The sequence below is a fragment of the Leucopleurus acutus genome (assembly GCF_964270905.1).
Source record: "Leucopleurus acutus genome assembly, chromosome: 14".
NCBI classification, from domain to species: Eukaryota; Metazoa; Chordata; class Mammalia; order Artiodactyla; family Delphinidae; genus Leucopleurus; species Leucopleurus acutus.
In genome coordinates, this window is record NC_139156.1 from 7,333,385 (window position 1) to 7,349,897 (window position 16,513).

A 16,513-nucleotide genomic window follows, 5' to 3' on the forward strand; every position below is an offset into this window, starting at 1 on the left:
AAAGATGTAAACGGCATGTCCGCGGTGGCCTTTTCGTTGATCCTGGTCCAGTTTGATAAGGGAGCTGCTTCGGGGACATCTGCTGGGCCGTTCTGAAGGCAGTTTTCAAATGTGGGCTCTGCAGAAGGAAAATGGGCCCCTGTCCAGCCGTCCTTTGTCTCCAAATGCACTTCACAGCTCATTCGGTCAGCTGACCTGTAATGAGGACAAAAGAGCAGGTGGCTCAGGTCTCTGCCCCTCCTGATGACGTCCGGGCCCACGGCGTGTGTTCCTGGGAGGGCAGCTCCCCTCCAGCGTTCCCTGGAGCCCCGTCCTGAAGGCTTCGGGGCCCAGGGCACCTCGCCTCCGGCCCTGACATGATGGGCGAGGTGCTTCCTGTTCAGAGCAGGGAGGGGCTGTGGGCCGCCGGCCGCAGGCAAGGACAGCACCTGGGCAAGTAGAGGGGTCCTCCCCATCTGTAGTGTCACCCCAAGATCCAGGAGGAAGCAGTGGGAAGTTGGAAGGTTGCTGGAGAGAGCTAGGGCCCAGACTGAGCGCCGCGCACGGTCATTCCGTGAGCCTTTCTGGCCAAGCTTGTTAATCTGGCGTCCAGCCTGGTCCAGCTCAGAAGGCGTTAGAGCAAAGAGCAAAAGCGCCAGCTGAGGGGAAAAGCAGCTCAGCTCTTGGGCTCGGACTTCGGGTCCACGGGGGCTGCAGCCTTGCTCTGTGGGTGCCAGCAGCTTGTCCCCATGGCATTTGGAGAATCACCCTTAAGGTATGAAGAACAGATTAGGAGTTTCCCCTCAAGAGGGTGGTCAGGGCTATAGAGTTTCAGCCATCAGGGCAGGACATCTCAGGGGATGCCAGCAGCACCTCCTCCCAGGCCTTGGGGCACCCCACGCCCATGTATCCTCTTTCCCAGGCCTTGGGGCACCCCACGCCCATGTATCCTCTTTCCCAGGCCTTGGGGCACCCCAAGCCCATGTATCCGCTTTCCCAGACCTTGGTCTTGGGGCTCTCCACACAGGCACAAGAGCCAAGGAGCTAAATTTCAAAGTTCTAGTGCGAAGGCGGAGACATGGCCCCACTGCGGTCCCTCGTCCCGTGGGCGGGCTGGTGCGGTGCTTTATCTCTCGTGGACGCACAGATTCTCTCCTCCAGCCTCATCACATCTCGTCCCACCTCCCAGGGTGCAGGGGGGCCCCTGGGCCAGGGCAGTGGCTGCGTCTGCAGCAGAAGGTCCACACTGGGCTGTTCTGCTGCTGGACCTTCCCCCTGGGCTTCAGGCAGAACAGATCAAGCCCCACGAGGAATGGAAATTGTCCCAGCTGCCAAAAGATTTTCTTATACCACTGGCATCTGCCTCCGTCTATCCAGACTGTAGTAATCCTGACTTCTAGTCTAGCCCCAGATCCTGTGCTTGGTCATTTCAAATGAAGTGGGTGCTGCAAGACGACTGACTTGCAGCTCGTGGAAGGTTTGTCAGCCTGGATCTCAAAACCTCATCCCCTGGCAGGTGGGGCAGCACATGGATGCTTTCACCCTGGGGGCTGTGTGTCCTCCTGAAGGGGTCGCTGAGACCCTGGACCTCAGGGCAGCCCTCGTGGGGTGGCGACACAGCTGCTAGGAAGGGGTGCTCCACGCATTTGGTCCTGTTTTCTGTCCGGTGGAGCTGCAGGTGCTCTCTGCCCAGGCTCCTGACCCGAGAAGATAGAGGAATGCAGGCGCCTTACAGGTGGCCTGGCCCTGCATCCCTGGCTGTGACTCCGGGGGTCCCAAAAGGGACGTTTTGAGCTGGGCCAGCATATGCTCCCTGGACACCTACGTCCCTCCTTGGAAAGTGGCTGGACTGGCAGACCCCAGGCCTCGCCAGGGGAACGGGGCTGGATCTAGGCCCGCCGGCCCTCTGTGTGCCTGCCCCTCCCACATCTGGCAAACATTCTTCCCCAAAACACCCTCCCACTGAGGAAGGTCAGTGCCAGGGCCCTTCCTGCCTGAGACTTGGGGCAGTTCTCCCTGCAGTCCTCAGCTGCCGGCCTCCTGGTGCTGGGAAACGCTAGCCCTTCATCTCTATTCCTCACACAGAGTCTGAGGGATCATCTTCACCAGCTGTTCTCAGCCCTGAAAGCTCTTTCAGAAAGCAGGGCGGGCACCTGTCTGCTCTGTTGTCTGTCAGAGCGGGAGGGTGACTAGGGTCCACTGAGCAAATGTGGGGCTGGATTCAGACATCAGCTCCATCCTGTCCCAGCCCACGGGCCTGGAAGGTGTTAACTTTCTAATTCTTCTGTCTTGCCTTTAAAAAAAAAAAAAAAAAAAGAAGAAGTAATAACATGTTCATTGCATTAGACTCTTAAAATACCATAAAACAAAAGGCCGCTCTCCATTACCCCAGCCCCGGCCTGGGGGGAGGATCCAGGAGGTTGCATTGCAAAGAGCCTCTGGTTTCCTGGATCCCAGAGACCATCAGGAGGGGGCCCTACACGCTAGCTTCCTGGCGCTGGATGGGGATGGTGGACGGAGCTGGACCACCAGTCGCTTCCCAGGGACGTGGGGCCTGGAAGCACTGGGTGGGCCGGACATGGGGTCAGCAGGGGGCTGGGGGGTGAGCCAAGCCCCGGACAGAAGTCCTCCTGGGACGGCTACGGGGCTGGAGGTCCCTGGGCCTCAGAGCCAGACGGTCTGTGTCCTCTAGGTGACAAGCAGGCCTCAGAGACCCACACCTGCCCGGGGCCACACACATAGTCTGTGGCTGAATGGGCCACCTTTGCCACCCCTGCCCCTCAGCTGGGTGGACTGGGAGCCCTGGCGCTTCCCCACAGAACTTGGGGTTCTCATCCCAGCGCCTGGCTCTTGTCGTTTCCAGGGATCGCCGTATGCAACATCCCGTCCGCGGCAGTGGAAGAGACGGCCGACTCCACCATCTGCCACATTCTGAACCTGTACCGGCGGAACACGTGGCTGTACCAGGCGCTGCGGGAAGGCACGCGGGTGCAGAGCGTCGAGCAGATCCGGGAGGTTGCCTCGGGGGCAGCCCGCATCCGCGGGGAGACGCTGGGCCTCATTGGCTTCGGTACGTGCGCCTGCTCCGCAGGGACCACCTGGGGGAGGCAGGCCTGGCCCTGGAAGTCGGGGTGCGCTGCAGCTGTGCCTGTGGGAGGAGCTCGCTTGGGCCGGAGGAAGACCCTTGCCCTTCGCCGAGCTGCCTGGGGTGGGAGGTCAGAGGTCAAGACTGACCAGGGAACTCGCCCAGAGGTAAGATCTGGGCTGCTTCTGGAAGAATGGGTCTGACGTCGGCGGGACGGCGCCCCCAGGAAGGCGCCGTACTCCCTAACTGCCCTGGGTAGAGAGTGAGGAGCTGGTGGCTGAGTGGAGACCCAGGCAGTGGGCAAGGCCCACCTGCAGGCGCCAGGCGGGGGTGGCAGTGGAGTCGCTGAAGGATTTTTGCGCCAGAAGGTGGCGGGGTCAGGTCAGCAGCTTGGAAAGCTCCCCCAAGAGAGGGGGCATGGTAAGGCCTCCCTCTGCGGTGGCACGGTGGGCGGCCCCGGGAGCGCCTGGGGCAGGTTCCTCAGGAGGAGGTGCGCCGCGGTGGAAAGCGGCCTGGCTGCCACAGCTGTTGGCGGCACTGGGCCCCGAGTCGAGCCCGACTCGGCAAACGGGCCGACCTGGGCTTGCTCGTCGCTCAGCGGCTCCGCGACCTTGAGGACAGAGCTCGGCCTCTCTGCGTCAGTTTCTAATGTGTCAGTTGGGAACGAGTGTTACACGGTTGCTGCCTGGAAGCACACGGGTGCGTTGTGACTGCAGGGCTTGGCTTCCAGAAGGCCCCCCAAGCTGCCGGTCAGCCGCCAGCTTGGAGCTCTGTGTTTCCGAATAACTGAGGGCAGGACCTCTGGGACGGCCACAGTGCCTCCTTGTGCCGCAAGTTCCTGTCCAGGAGGCCCGGGTACCGGCTGGAACAAGTAGAAGGAGCTGGGCTTCTTCCAGGAGCGCACATCTTTCCAGCACCCGGGTGTGGGTGCTAAGAGCCCAGGTTTCAGGGGTGATCACACTCAGGGAGCTAATCCTTTCGCCAAAGAGTCTGTCTTCATTTTTCTGGAGTGGAAGATACAATATGACTCGAATGCCGGTGCTCTGTGAGCCGCAGCGCCCTCTGCTGGTGCCCGCGGGGCTTCCCACCGCTCTGGGAAGTGGGTCTTGGAGACGGTTCTTAGAACAACGTGCATTCTTAAGCCGATGCACAGGCCTCGCGTGGGCTCCGGCCAGGGTGCAGAGCCTCACCTTGCGAGTGGCCCGGCCACGTGGTAGACCACTTGTTTCCAGGGCGTCTGACCGCAGCCATCCCAGCAAGTTCTTACGGGGGACGTTTCTTCGGCTGCACCCTTTGCCATCCATCTTTTGAAGGCCGGTCCCGTGAACTCCAGCCCTGTTTACTCAAGACCGTAAGCCAAGCATTGCCACAGTCCCGGAGCCCCCCGGCACGCTAGGTTTTTCCTTGCTACCTTTCCTGGTCTCTCTGGAGCCTCCCAGAACTGTAGGCAGAGCTGAGGCAGGAGGCGGCATGGTCATACGCGGCCTCACGCCTCTGCTGCCGCCCTGACTGTTTGGGGCTGAAAGCGTCCGCTTGCCCAAGAGTCGGCCGAGAAGCAGCAGCAGAGCCCGGAGTGTGGAGCAAGTTCCTCCAAACCCAGTTCATGCTGCCGCGCAGGGGCCTGGACGGGGCGCTGTCGCGAGCTTGACCCCAGCCCGGGCTGGTGGTGGGTACTGCTCCAGGCCAGCCTCCGAGTTGGGAATAAGCATGAAAAATCTGAAGGGAAAGCGTGCCAACAGTGACAGTATTTTTATTTTATGCTTTTGTTTGTTTTTTGGTTTGTTTATTTTGCGGTACGTGGGCCTCTCCCGTTGCAGGGCACAGGCTCCAGACGCACAGGCTCAGCGGCCATAGCTCACGGGCCCAGCCGCTCCCCAGCATGTGGGATCCTCCCGGACCGGGGCACGAACCCGTGTCCCCTGCATCGGCAGGCGGACTCTCAACCACTGCGCCACCAGGGAAGCCTTATTTTGTCTTTTTAAGGCCAAGGCAATTAGGTTCTCCTCTCTGAGGCTGGGTTTTGATCAAGTCAGTAAGAGTATTTATCATCAGGTCTTGCAAAATTTAGTCAGGAAAACCCCATGGCTGAAGTAGAGCCAGTGGAAAGATGAGGGTTCGTGAATTTATGAAAAGCAGAGCCATGGGGAAGGCTCTGGTGACCGGCCGTGACTCCGCCCCGGGCACTGCCGCCGGGACCCCATCTCCTGTGAAAGTGTGTTAGGACGCGGGGGGGAAGGAGGGCAGCTAAAGGCCGGCAAAGCAGGGGGTGGCGGATGTGCTGGCGTTGGCCGTGAGCCCCAGCCGCCGCGTGGTGGGGGCGCTTGGTTCCGAACCTCGGGTACGTCAGAGGGGGGTCTTCGGGTCACTGCTGCCCTTCCCGCCCCTGCCGTCGTGCTGGCTCCTCTGCAGTGTGGCTGTACTTCCTGGCTCGCCGTGTCCAAGTGGTGACACTGAAGAGGGATGGCACGAGGGGTGTGACCACGGGCGACCCCGCAGCTGTCCCTCCTGATCAGAATGGCCTTATCAGAGCTTTGCCTCCAGACCATGGCGGTGGTGGAACTGCCGCCCATTTGGATTGCACTTTCAGCAGGAGGCGGTGGCGGTCCGCCACCCCACCGCCCTCCCACGGGCTTCCCTTCTTCCCTTCTTCCTCTTGCACATTTGAGTAATGGTTTTCGAGCCAGATTTATTCTGCGCTCTCCCCAAATCAGCCCCTCCAGGTATCATTCACATCATTTTGTGTTCAAGCTGAAAACTGCTCTGGGAAGCAAGAGGTGCCATCTATGGGGTCAGCGGGTTTGCGCAAATGACGGCCACTCAGGAGTCAGGGAAGCCTTCGCGTCCTGTTAGGCGACGTCACTGTCTAACTTGCTGGAGGCCTGACCCACGCTCCACGTGTGCTCAGAGCCCCACCTCTCAACCAGAGCACTTCCCCACATCCATCGGTGCTCAGTGGTCAGCTTCGATCACTGTTCATGAGCAAACCTGGTGGCAGTTACACAAGAGAACAGTCCCTGTTCGACACTGAGAGCAATAAAGAGATGAAGCTCAGGTTAAGAAGCCCACTATATCAGCAAACAAGTAGGGGAAAGAGAAATACGAAGGAGATGATATCGGTGATGGTTGGGAGCTGGCACGTGGAGTTCCCTAGATTGTTCTCTCTAGTTCTGTCTATGTTTGAAAATGCGCCTAATAGGAACCTGAAAACAAAACAACTACTCTGGTAGCAAGTACAGGTGAGAAGCGCTGCCCTGCTCACCCAGAAGCGTTGGCCCGGCTCCGGCCCCAGTGACCTGGGGAGAAGTGCTGGCCTCAGATGGCACCAAGCCCTGGGCGTTCGGTTCTCCCAGCACCACCACAGACTGGGTCCAACTGCCAGAAGTGCTGGAGGCAGCAGAGCTGCAGCTGGGCACCACGCAAGGTCCCGGCCTCGGGACGAGCGTCGGCAGGAGGCGCGGGGGCCTCGCTCACCTGGACGCTCTCTTTCTGCACAGGTCGCACGGGGCAGGCGGTTGCCGTTCGAGCCAAGGCCTTTGGATTCAGCGTCATATTTTATGACCCCTACTTGCAGGATGGGATAGAGCGGTCCCTGGGCGTGCAGAGGGTCTACACCCTGCAGGACTTACTGTATCAGAGCGACTGCGTCTCCTTGCACTGTAATCTCAACGAACATAACCACCACCTCATCAATGACTTTACTATAAAGCAGGTAAATTGAAATAAATGGTCTCAGACCCTGGAAAACGTCTGTCAAAACCAAAGGGGGAATGGGAAACGGTCCAGTGGACACACCAGTGAGCGGAGAAGAAAGTCCCCCGAGGCATCAGCAAGGAGCTGGGCGGGGGCCCCCTCCGTGAGATGGGCCGTGGTGAGCGGGGAGGGGCAGAACCCGGCCCAGGACCCAGCTCTGACCAGGCCTGGCCTCCAAGACAGCCAGTTGACAGGTCACGGCTCCCGCTGCCCCAGCTTGCAGCCCTCTCTCTCGGGGTCAGCGGGAGCGGCCCCCCGGCCCCCCGCTGTCACCGAGGCTCTGCGCTCCCTTCCCCCGCAGCCGCTGCGCGCGCATCAAACACCCAGACCCACTACCATCCACTGCCGCAGCTCCCTTCTTCAAACCTGGGTGCAGGCTCCTCCCAAGGCGGCAGCGGCGGCACCCGTTTACCAGCTTTTCCCTCCCCCTCGCAGATGAGGCAAGGAGCATTCCTAGTGAACGCGGCCCGCGGCGGACTGGTGGATGAGAAAGCCTTAGCCCAAGCCCTCAAGGAAGGCAGGATACGAGGGGCGGCCCTCGACGTGCACGAATCGGAGCCTTTCAGGCAGGTTTGGTAGCTCAGGGCTCGCACAGGAACTCGCAGGAGCCCCACTGTGACCTCGGGGCAGCTTCCCAGACGGGTCCTGGGTGGGCACCTGGAGACCAGGTTTACAGCCTCTGCTCTTCTAAGGTCTGTGCTGTATTCTCACCAAGTATAAAAGGGCCAGAAGTTCCCCCAAAGATGATCAGAAAGGGGACAGGCAGGAAGACAAATGGCGGTGAAGAGCAGGCTTTCCCCGTACTCTGGATTGCTCTGGTTGGAGGCAGGCTAGTCGGCCCTCCCTAGAATTGTCCCTTCTTTCCGAGTCCCTCGTGATGCCTGACGCTAATTAGTTTTATGAGTATGTTCTTACAGTCCCAACCCTTAGGAAACAGACTGCAGATGCCCCCCCCCCCCCGTGGTTTTATCTGTGTGGCTAGCATTCCACACGGCCAAGGGCTCCCTTTTGACGAGCAGGGCAGGGAGTGAGAGTGACGTGCGTGGTTTTCCTCATCTGCTGTGTGTTTTGTATACTCATCTAGCTTTGCTCAGGGTCCCCTGAAGGACGCACCGAATCTCATTTGTACACCCCACACGGCCTGGTACAGTGAGCAAGCCTCCCTGGAGATGAGGGAGGCGGCCGCCACCGAGATCCGCCGGGCCATCACAGGTGAGCCCTCCGCCACGCTGGCCGCCTCCGATCCCAGTGACGGACACGCGGAAGGGGGCGTGGGGCTTTGCTGCTGGCAGAGGTGGTCTCTAGGCGTCAAGTTGAAGAAATTCGGAATGAGTTGGGCCCCATTTCTTTCAGGGGAAACCAATTCCCTTTTGTATTAGCCAGTGCAAGTCTCGCAAACCTGGAAGGGGAGGGAGCCCCAGGGGGAGCCGTGGGCAGCTCCCTTCTGTTTGGCTGGAGCCCAGTGTGGTTCAGGCCCTGGAACAAGTCATATGTTGTGGAAATACAAGGGAGGGCCGGCCCTTGCTATCAAAGAGTAAGAGACTTGCATTGTAGCTTGTCCCCGCATAACAGAGAAGTATATAACATTTAAGTCACTGTGACCTTGAAAAATACATATGATTACTTTTAATCATCTTATTCCAGGTCGCATCCCAGAGAGCTTAAGAAACTGTGTGAACAAGGAATTCTTTGTCACAACAGCTCCCTGGTCAGTAATAGATCAGCAAGCAATTCATCCAGAGCTCAATGGTGCCACATACAGGTGAGGAGAGGAATGGGCTGAGCCCTGCTCCCTGGGGGAGGGCGGAGACGGGGGACCTGGGGACGTTAAGCCAACCTGAGCGCTAGTAAGAATTACACACTGTCCTCTCCTCTCAGTTCTTCCATTCCTCATTTCCGTGGAACAAACATAGTTTGGGGACAGAGCCGAGAATTGGAATTCCTATTTTAAAGGGGGTGCGGGGTACGGGTGGGTTGTGCATTCCCCAGCGGGTCTGAATCACTGTTCATTCCGAAGCCACTGGAAAACCAGAGGGTTTCTAGGTGAAAAGGTACAGAAAAGGTCATCAAGGAAGAGGGCCTGATTTTGTTTTCTAACTTGAACTTTCTGTCCAAGGAGAGCATTCTGGCCAAAGCCCAGTCCATTTGACCGGGGCGGGGGGCGGTGTCTTTGTTTCTCCGTGAAGCAGGAAGTTTGACCCCAGGGGCACGTGACAGTGACAGAGTTTGGGTGGGACTGAGGCAAGAGAGCCTGCACTGGGGACACGAGCCAGGACCCTTGGAAGGGACCAGGGGTTTTGTCTGTGGTAGTTTTCCATGGTTCTCTTCCCCCAGCTTGGCCGGTTGCAGGGAAATAGCTCCTCCCCCATAAAGGAGAGAAGCTGCAGCGTGGAATGCCAGAAGGGACCTTTTGTTCTGCTTACTCTGACCCAGGACTGCCCCACCTTGGCAGTACTGGGCCAGATGGCCCGCGCATTATAGGATGTATAGTGGCAGCCCTGGCCCCCACCCGCTAGATGCCGATAGCACCTCCCACTCCCAACGGTGACAACTAAAAACGCCCCCCAGACACTGCCCGAGATCCCTGGTTTTGAACCACTGCTCTAGGGGGCGATTAAATATAGTCTGTGTAAAAGGACCCATACATGAAAGCTCCTACTCTGGGCAAGGAAGCTAAGCGGTTTCTTCCCAAGTCACATGGCTTTATTTACATGCAGCATGTTCTATTAAAGTCCCACTTGTGTTTTACCCTCGTAAGCATTTTCAAGCATCACTTGGGCCCAGCCCAGCACCAGATTGGATTCCCCTGTTTGTCCATGTTGGCGGCCTACCCTTTAAGGGCCACATCCTAATTATTCCTCTAGACAGAGCAAGGCTCCTTGGCCCCTTGGAAAACTGCTTGTGCTGGAGGGTTGCAGCTCACAGGGTCCTGTTCATCAGAGTCCTCCTGGACAGTCCCTGACCAGCGTCACTGTAACAGGCCGAGACCCCGTCCCCTTTACCGCAAGTGTGAAGGGTTTGATAACTTGGAGAGGAAGGCTAATTCTGAAGCCCCTGCTTCATAAGTATGTTTTGTCCTCAGTGTTTAAATACACGAGTCACACCTGTGCATAATGTCCATGTGCTCGGGCGTGCGCGCGCACACAGCCATTCCTGTGCCTGCAGGATAAGATGAGGCCACGTTCAGGTGCCCTCCAGGTACCCTCAGAGGGCAGGCATCCTGCCCATCACCAGCTCACCATCTCCCCTGCTGCTGTCCTGTCCCCACCCACATCTCAGGTTACGGGAGCCGGTAACTAACCAGCCTAGGAAGTCACACTTCGCAAGCGTACTTCATGCCCTCTGTTAGGAAATCATTAAAGCCTTTGATATAACTGATGAATACTTTCTAACGCAGCCGGAAAACTTGGAATTTATTTTGTCCAAAACGTTTTCCAAATGCGACACGGTTTCCCCACACACGATTAATTAGTATAGTCTATTGCTGTTGCCTAAAAGCTACAAAATTAGTGCTTTGATTGGACTACCTAGGCTTTGTTGTTTATGAATTAGATGTCCATGTTTAACTTTACCATGTAGACTTCTCCTTGCTTTTGGAGGTAGGAGGTATGACAACCCACCCCATAAACAGAGCAAGAGCTTGGCAGCTTCTGGGGCCTGAACTTAACCGGCCCTTTCTCTTGTGCCCGCCCCTCCCTAGATACCCGCCAGGCATCGTGGGCGTGGCTCCGGGAGGACTTCCTGCAGCCATGGAAGGGATCATCCCCGGAGGCATCCCGGTAACCCACAACCTCCCCACGGTGGCACACCCTTCCCAAGCTCCCTCTCCCAACCAGCCCACAAAACACGGGGACAGTCGAGAGCACCCCAACGAGCAATAGCAGAGAGTGACGGAAGGTAACCATTCAGATACACCTGGGACCAAGAGACAGTGAAAAATAGATGAACTAAGAGAAAAGGAATCTGACAGTCTTTTTAACTGATTCTGGACATACGCATCATTGACGTTGCAGTGTTAAAACTACAAAGGAGCTCGAAGCCGAGACGTGGGAAAACTGAAGATGTCGTCTGCTTGTGGAAGCGCTGAAAAAGACTAGGACGTGATTTATTAACGACCAACTTCTGTTATTGTGTGTTAAGTTTTTCATCTGTGCATCAAATCACAAAGAATAAATAGATCTTTTTCCTTTATCAGTCCCTTGGACACAGCAGGTCCTGAACACCTTGCTCTAGAATGTTGCATCAGGAGTTCCAAACATCAAAATAAAAAATATTAAGAGGAAATCCCCATCCTATGACTCTAGTCCCTTCGGTCCACGGGGGCTGGTTACCTCTTTTGCTAATAGGAAGATTAAATTACTACAAAATGGGGAGAAAACTGTTTGCCTGTGTTAGACAACCGCGAGCATAGGATTGAAGACAGTACAGGCTCCTGTACAGAGAAGTCTCTCCCATCTGAACTGCATACTGAGCGGGCAAGTTGGTTGTGAGTTCAGTAAAAACCCTCTGATGATGCAAAAAAAAAAAAAAGTATTAAGTTTCACAAGCTGTTTGTACTCAAATATATTTTCTCAGTTTCAGATCCTCAGCTATTTTATTGAGTGGAAAGTCTTGAACTGAAAGGGTTCAAGAAGAATAATGTTGCATTTCCTTATGTCTCAGGAAACACTTTTTATGGTAACTTGTCAGATTGTCTATGAACAAACCCACTTTTTTAGACATTGATAAAGTCTTCTTTTCTTCACGTGATATTTTATACAAGAACACTTCAGGTGTGTTATTAGATGTGACTGATTTTAACAAATCCTATTAGATTTGTATCAACTAGTTACATGTTATATTCATAGTCTTTTGTGAATCATCGCCTTTTTGTTTAAAAGATGGCCTATTTTGAGCCTTTGTATAGGTACATTCCTGTTTTTGTGACAAAAAAAACCTTTAAAACTGTCCCAAACAGAAAAATAATGGCTATCAGAAATATGTTTTGTTTTAGTGTGAGTTACCGTTACTGTATTTGTTTATTGTAAAGGTGGACATTTAGCGTTCAGTGCAGTTTTCAATAAAAAGTAATAAAAATTTCTGTTAAGCTCTGAAATTCAAGTACAACTCACCAGTGTAAAAGTTCTCTCCTTGAGATGTTTAAAGGCAACTGCATTTTCAATTAGCCAGTTTCCCAACTCTTGTTATTCCGAGGGTCAAAGATTTACAGTACTTTTCTGTCATCTACCTATTCCATAACCAGACGCAAGAATGTTGATAATTACTTCATGTGATAGTTTAATTGAAAAAATCAAAACTTCACATAAGTCCATCCTTATCAAATCATGCCATCCCTAAGATGAAATAGTGGGTTAGAACTAAGTCAATTCAAGAAACAAAATTGGTCAAGTTTTAGAATTTTGATTTTAATTTACCCAAAAGCAAAATTATCTGGCTCAAGCATTAATGCAGGAAGGGAGGTGAATCTCAAAAAAAAAAATTTTTTAATGATATTTACAAAGAAATGTTGCAAATTAATTAACATCAGCCATTTCCATAGGTTAGGAACTTTCCATTGATTTTATGGGTCTTCCTTCTCAAATAGCATTAAACCCCTTACTACTAGCAGTATCTGCAAATGTCAGTCACGTCCAACAATTCCAGGTACCAAACTCCTTTTCAGCCGCCTCCCCCCACCCTTTCCCATTTAAAAAAAGAAGTCATGACAACTTAAAGCATCAACCTCCTCACTCATTTTAAGGTGGTGGTCCCATCCCAACTCTCCCATGAAAAATTACACTGAAACCACCTGACACGGATAGAGAGATCCTGGACAGAGATACAGCAAATGGTTACTGACCTATCACTCCGGGGAGCAAAGTGGCAGCTCAAGATCATCTTCACGACCACTTGTCAAACAGGCAATCAGTGAGGGGGTGACGTATGCACAAAAAGGAGACCCCCAACCGACTATGCACAGCAATAGTCCCTTAACACAGACTAAGTCTGTGACACGATGAGCCTAAAAACCAAAAACAAAAAGGCCCAAATCCATATGGTGTACTTGGGTTTTGACAGAAAACACCACCCTGTGTTCTCCCTCCCTAGAAAAAACCATAAAGTCCATACAGTTAAAGGCATTACTGTCCGGAGTCAACCAAAAGACATACAGTATCTGTCACCCTGCCATATATGATCTGAGAAAGGACTGCAAACTCTATCTTGGGACAACAGTTATGGCTGTTTGATAGTTCAAGAGCTTAACATAGCATTGATTCACCAAAATGTTGGCCTTTACCAGCCAATCTGCTGTGAAAACCATTTAAAGCCCCATCCCTGTCTGGAGCCTAAGAAATGGAGTCATATATATATATATATATATATATATAATTCTTTCCCACAGGGAAGAATGCTGTACCTGTTAAACTAGATGTGGTCAGGGTCACTGATCTATAAATAAATAAATAAAGAGGCACCTCAGGGGACACACCACACAGCAAACACAACACACGGAGGCTAAGGCTAAAGACCGAGCCTGCAGTTTTCTAAACAGCACTGACTGTAATGTAGACCGTAGCAACTAGATGCTTTTCCCTCAAACATTTCTCTTCGGATTCTTCAACTGGGAGAGCAGTTTTTGCTTAACAGCAACTAGAACAGGATGTCTGGCCACTAAAGAATTCTCTCCCTATATATGGAGAAAAGTTTATAGGGATGCTGTGCTATGTAATTAGAATGGCAGCCTTCTAAAAAATTAATTCTGTCCAAAATGAAAGCAAACCATAGAGTCAATGTGTAAGAAAACATTAACCATTTGAAACAGTAACATACACATTACATCAAAATTCATTCATATGGAATCAAATTGCAAATATTTTTCCTGCAAGTTGTAGCATGCAGCAAAAGCGATCATCCTGGGAACACGTTTCAAGGAGTGTTCAGAGAGGGAAGAAAGAACTAGAGAGATGACATCTCATAGGTAATTTTCTATTTTTAGTATTCCAGCATCAAATCTGAGGTTGTGCACATTTCAATAGCATCTAAACAGAACTTAGAAGAAAACAAGAAGTAAATATTTCAAGGTTTTCACAGCCTTTTCATCAAAGGGAAGGAAAAGTGTGAGTGAGTGAGTGTGTGTGTGTGTGTGTGTGTAGGGCTTCTTGCCAAATGCCTTGCCACATCAATAGTCTACAAAGTGCTTACCAGGACACTAAGTCTTTTTGTGTTCCTGAGATAGGTCTGAAATTTTTACCCAGTTTTGAATGTACACCTGAAGTGGTCAAATAATACTTTTTGTAGAAAGTTTTCCTACCTAAGATTATAGTCTTAACTTTAAATAAGAATGGCCACAATTAACCAACATGCACAAATTCTCAGACTACTCACTGAGAAATTCATTATACAATGCATTTACCACCTTACTGCGTTCTTAAATCTTTATTCTATACTGAACTGATATTCCCAATTAGCCCAAGCAAAGGCATGCCTTTCTAACACAATTTGCTTAAAGCAGAGTTGATGATAAAAGACAGTTAAGAATCCACAGACTCTATGCATGGCAACCTGGGAGAGTATAACATTGTCAACAGAGTCAAGTGGGCGAATTTCACACAATTCATTCAGTTACATACGAGTGGGCCGGCTCCCCCGAGCACCCCCCCGCCAGCACTCCCCTCACTTACATCCACCGAATAACTATTCACAAAGAGACTGCTGCCCAGAGTCTGGTAGAAGAAGCCCCATCTTAAGGGCACTCTTCCAAACAAATAAATACCTAAACACTGAAAAGGGGCATTATCAGAAACTTTTAAAAAGACAAAATAATAGAAACCAAAACCCTTTCCAAAACAAGGGAACGATGTCTATGCAAAGTTCACTCAATAAAAAATCCTTACTTTTCTTACAGTTTGTTCCTTAAAGATTTTATTTTATTTTATTGGGCACAACAGGAACTAAATTATTAATAAAAATAAAAGCTTGTTTTTATGTTTTGCTGTGGGTAATTTGTACAAAAAGTTTCCAAATCTCTAACGAGCTCTAGTGAGATATAATGTAAAACGGATCTTTTAAGATGCAAGTAGAATGCCAGGTTCTACTTAAAAAAGAATTATCTCAAAGGAACAAAGAGTGATCTGCCATGTGCTTTTGGAGGTGCCCATGCTGGAAAAAACTTCTCAATAATATGAAGATGCTGGTACAACTTTTCCTATTACACAACTTCTTACACAACCACATGCGTTACATTTATAGACAGATTTACAATTTGAAAGGAAAAAAGTTCTGTCTTAATAAAATTCATTTTTTACAAACTGTAGTCCAAAGTTCTGTCTCCTCACAGCAGATGCATCATCTCCACGGGGTGTGGATCAGAAAAACCCTTCCAAGCAGATCCTGCCAGATCTGCTTCATTCCATGCCGTGCACTCTGCCTGGAGCACCGCAGCAGCGTGGAGGTCACTACAGAGCTGGTACCTTGCTCTTCTGCTCTTTGATTATTTTCATTCATCTTCATCATCTTCGTCTTCCTCCCCATCAGACAGGGATGTACAAGGCCGGATCTGTCGGTAGCGGTCAAGCCATTTTTCTACCATTTGCGTGACCAGAGGGTGATTTCGCCGCCGGGAGCTCTTCTGCATGGCCACGAGAACTCCTCCCTCAGTCACACAGCAGTCCAGCCACTCCCTGAGCAGCTTTTCTTGCTGTTCCTCATTACCTAGCTTTTAGAGGAATGTGAAGAAGAGGGAAAATAACACAACAGATCACAGACTTGACAGGAAAAATTTAACAGAAACCTACAGCTGGTATGATTAATGAAAAAGGCCAGAGCAACGAAGTGTTTCAACATGGTTTCCACCTCTCATCAATTTTATGTTTAAAACCCAGTTTCCTGTGGTTAAATAGAAAAAAAATCTATGGGAAAATTCACAGAAAAACCTAGAGGGAAGAATAGCCTAGTAATAAGTTAATTTGTTTGATATAATAGCAAAAAGCAAATGTTATCTAATAAGCTGATCCTTGCAGCTTCAAACAGAACAAGGTAAGTTTACTCAGAAAGTTATGTATATAGGCTCAAGGAACAAAAATTATCTGAACTTTTTTCTTAATATCATGGTTATAAAAAGTTTATAATTATTACTAGTATATGAAATAAAAGACCAATAATTTTATAAGAATTTGGGCTGGAGCGCTCTTTTACACATTCTCGCCACCTCCCCTGCCTGGCGTGCACCACCTGCTCCCCCGCAGCTCCAGTGACCTCCCACCTGCTCCTGTTCCCACCACTGCCCAGGTATCGAGTCTCAACCGAGTTGCCAGTATTCCTCTTCTGGGCAAACTGGCTGTTGGCTCCCCAGCTTACCCAGAATAAAGCCAAAGATTTAAAAGACCGTTGATGACCCCATGCCACCCCTTAACCTCTCAGCCTCGTCTCTCCCCGCTTGCCCAATCCCCACAAACCACACTGGCTTGAACTTCCCTCTACCTACAACTCTCTTCCCCCAGATTCTGCAAGACTCCTTCCTCTTTCAGGTCTCAATTCAGGCGTCACCTCCTCAGTGATGCCTTACCTTGGGCCCCCGGTGGCCCCCTCATCCCCCCCTTTCCCCCTCACCCCATCTTTTTATCTCCTCAGCACTCAGCACTACCTGAGGGCTAGGACTTTGGTCTTCACTGCTTTATCTCTGCAGAACACATCCTACACAGCAATTCTGAAAAGATAAAT

The 16,513-nt window shown here is 51.6% G+C and overlaps 2 protein-coding genes across 6 annotated transcripts in view; one reads left to right on the forward strand and one right to left on the reverse strand.

The window, feature by feature from the left end:
- The window catches only part of CTBP2 (C-terminal binding protein 2), a 39,288-nt gene extending 27,876 nt beyond the window's left edge, over positions 1-11,412 (forward strand). Inside the window, exons 4-9 of the mRNA XM_082855065.1 lie at positions 2,843-3,049; positions 6,559-6,773; positions 7,250-7,389; positions 7,899-8,026; positions 8,459-8,576; positions 10,515-11,412. Coding sequence (XP_082711191.1) covers positions 2,843-3,049; positions 6,559-6,773; positions 7,250-7,389; positions 7,899-8,026; positions 8,459-8,576; positions 10,515-10,695 — 989 coding nt within the window. The 3' untranslated portion in view covers positions 10,696-11,412. The remainder of the gene's footprint in view (positions 1-2,842; positions 3,050-6,558; positions 6,774-7,249; positions 7,390-7,898; positions 8,027-8,458; positions 8,577-10,514) is intronic.
- Positions 10,723-16,513, reverse strand: part of ZRANB1 (zinc finger RANBP2-type containing 1) — a 69,677-nt gene continuing 63,886 nt past the window's right edge. For 3 of the 5 annotated variants that reach the window (XM_082855068.1, XM_082855066.1, XM_082855069.1), the window contains one exon: positions 11,547-15,509. In XM_082855068.1, the coding sequence (XP_082711194.1) occupies positions 15,291-15,509 (219 nt within the window). In that variant the 3' untranslated portion in view covers positions 11,547-15,290. Of the gene's footprint in view, positions 15,510-16,513 lie in introns of all 5 variants that reach the window. The other 2 variants (XR_014326760.1, XR_014326761.1) reach the window with 2 other exon arrangements.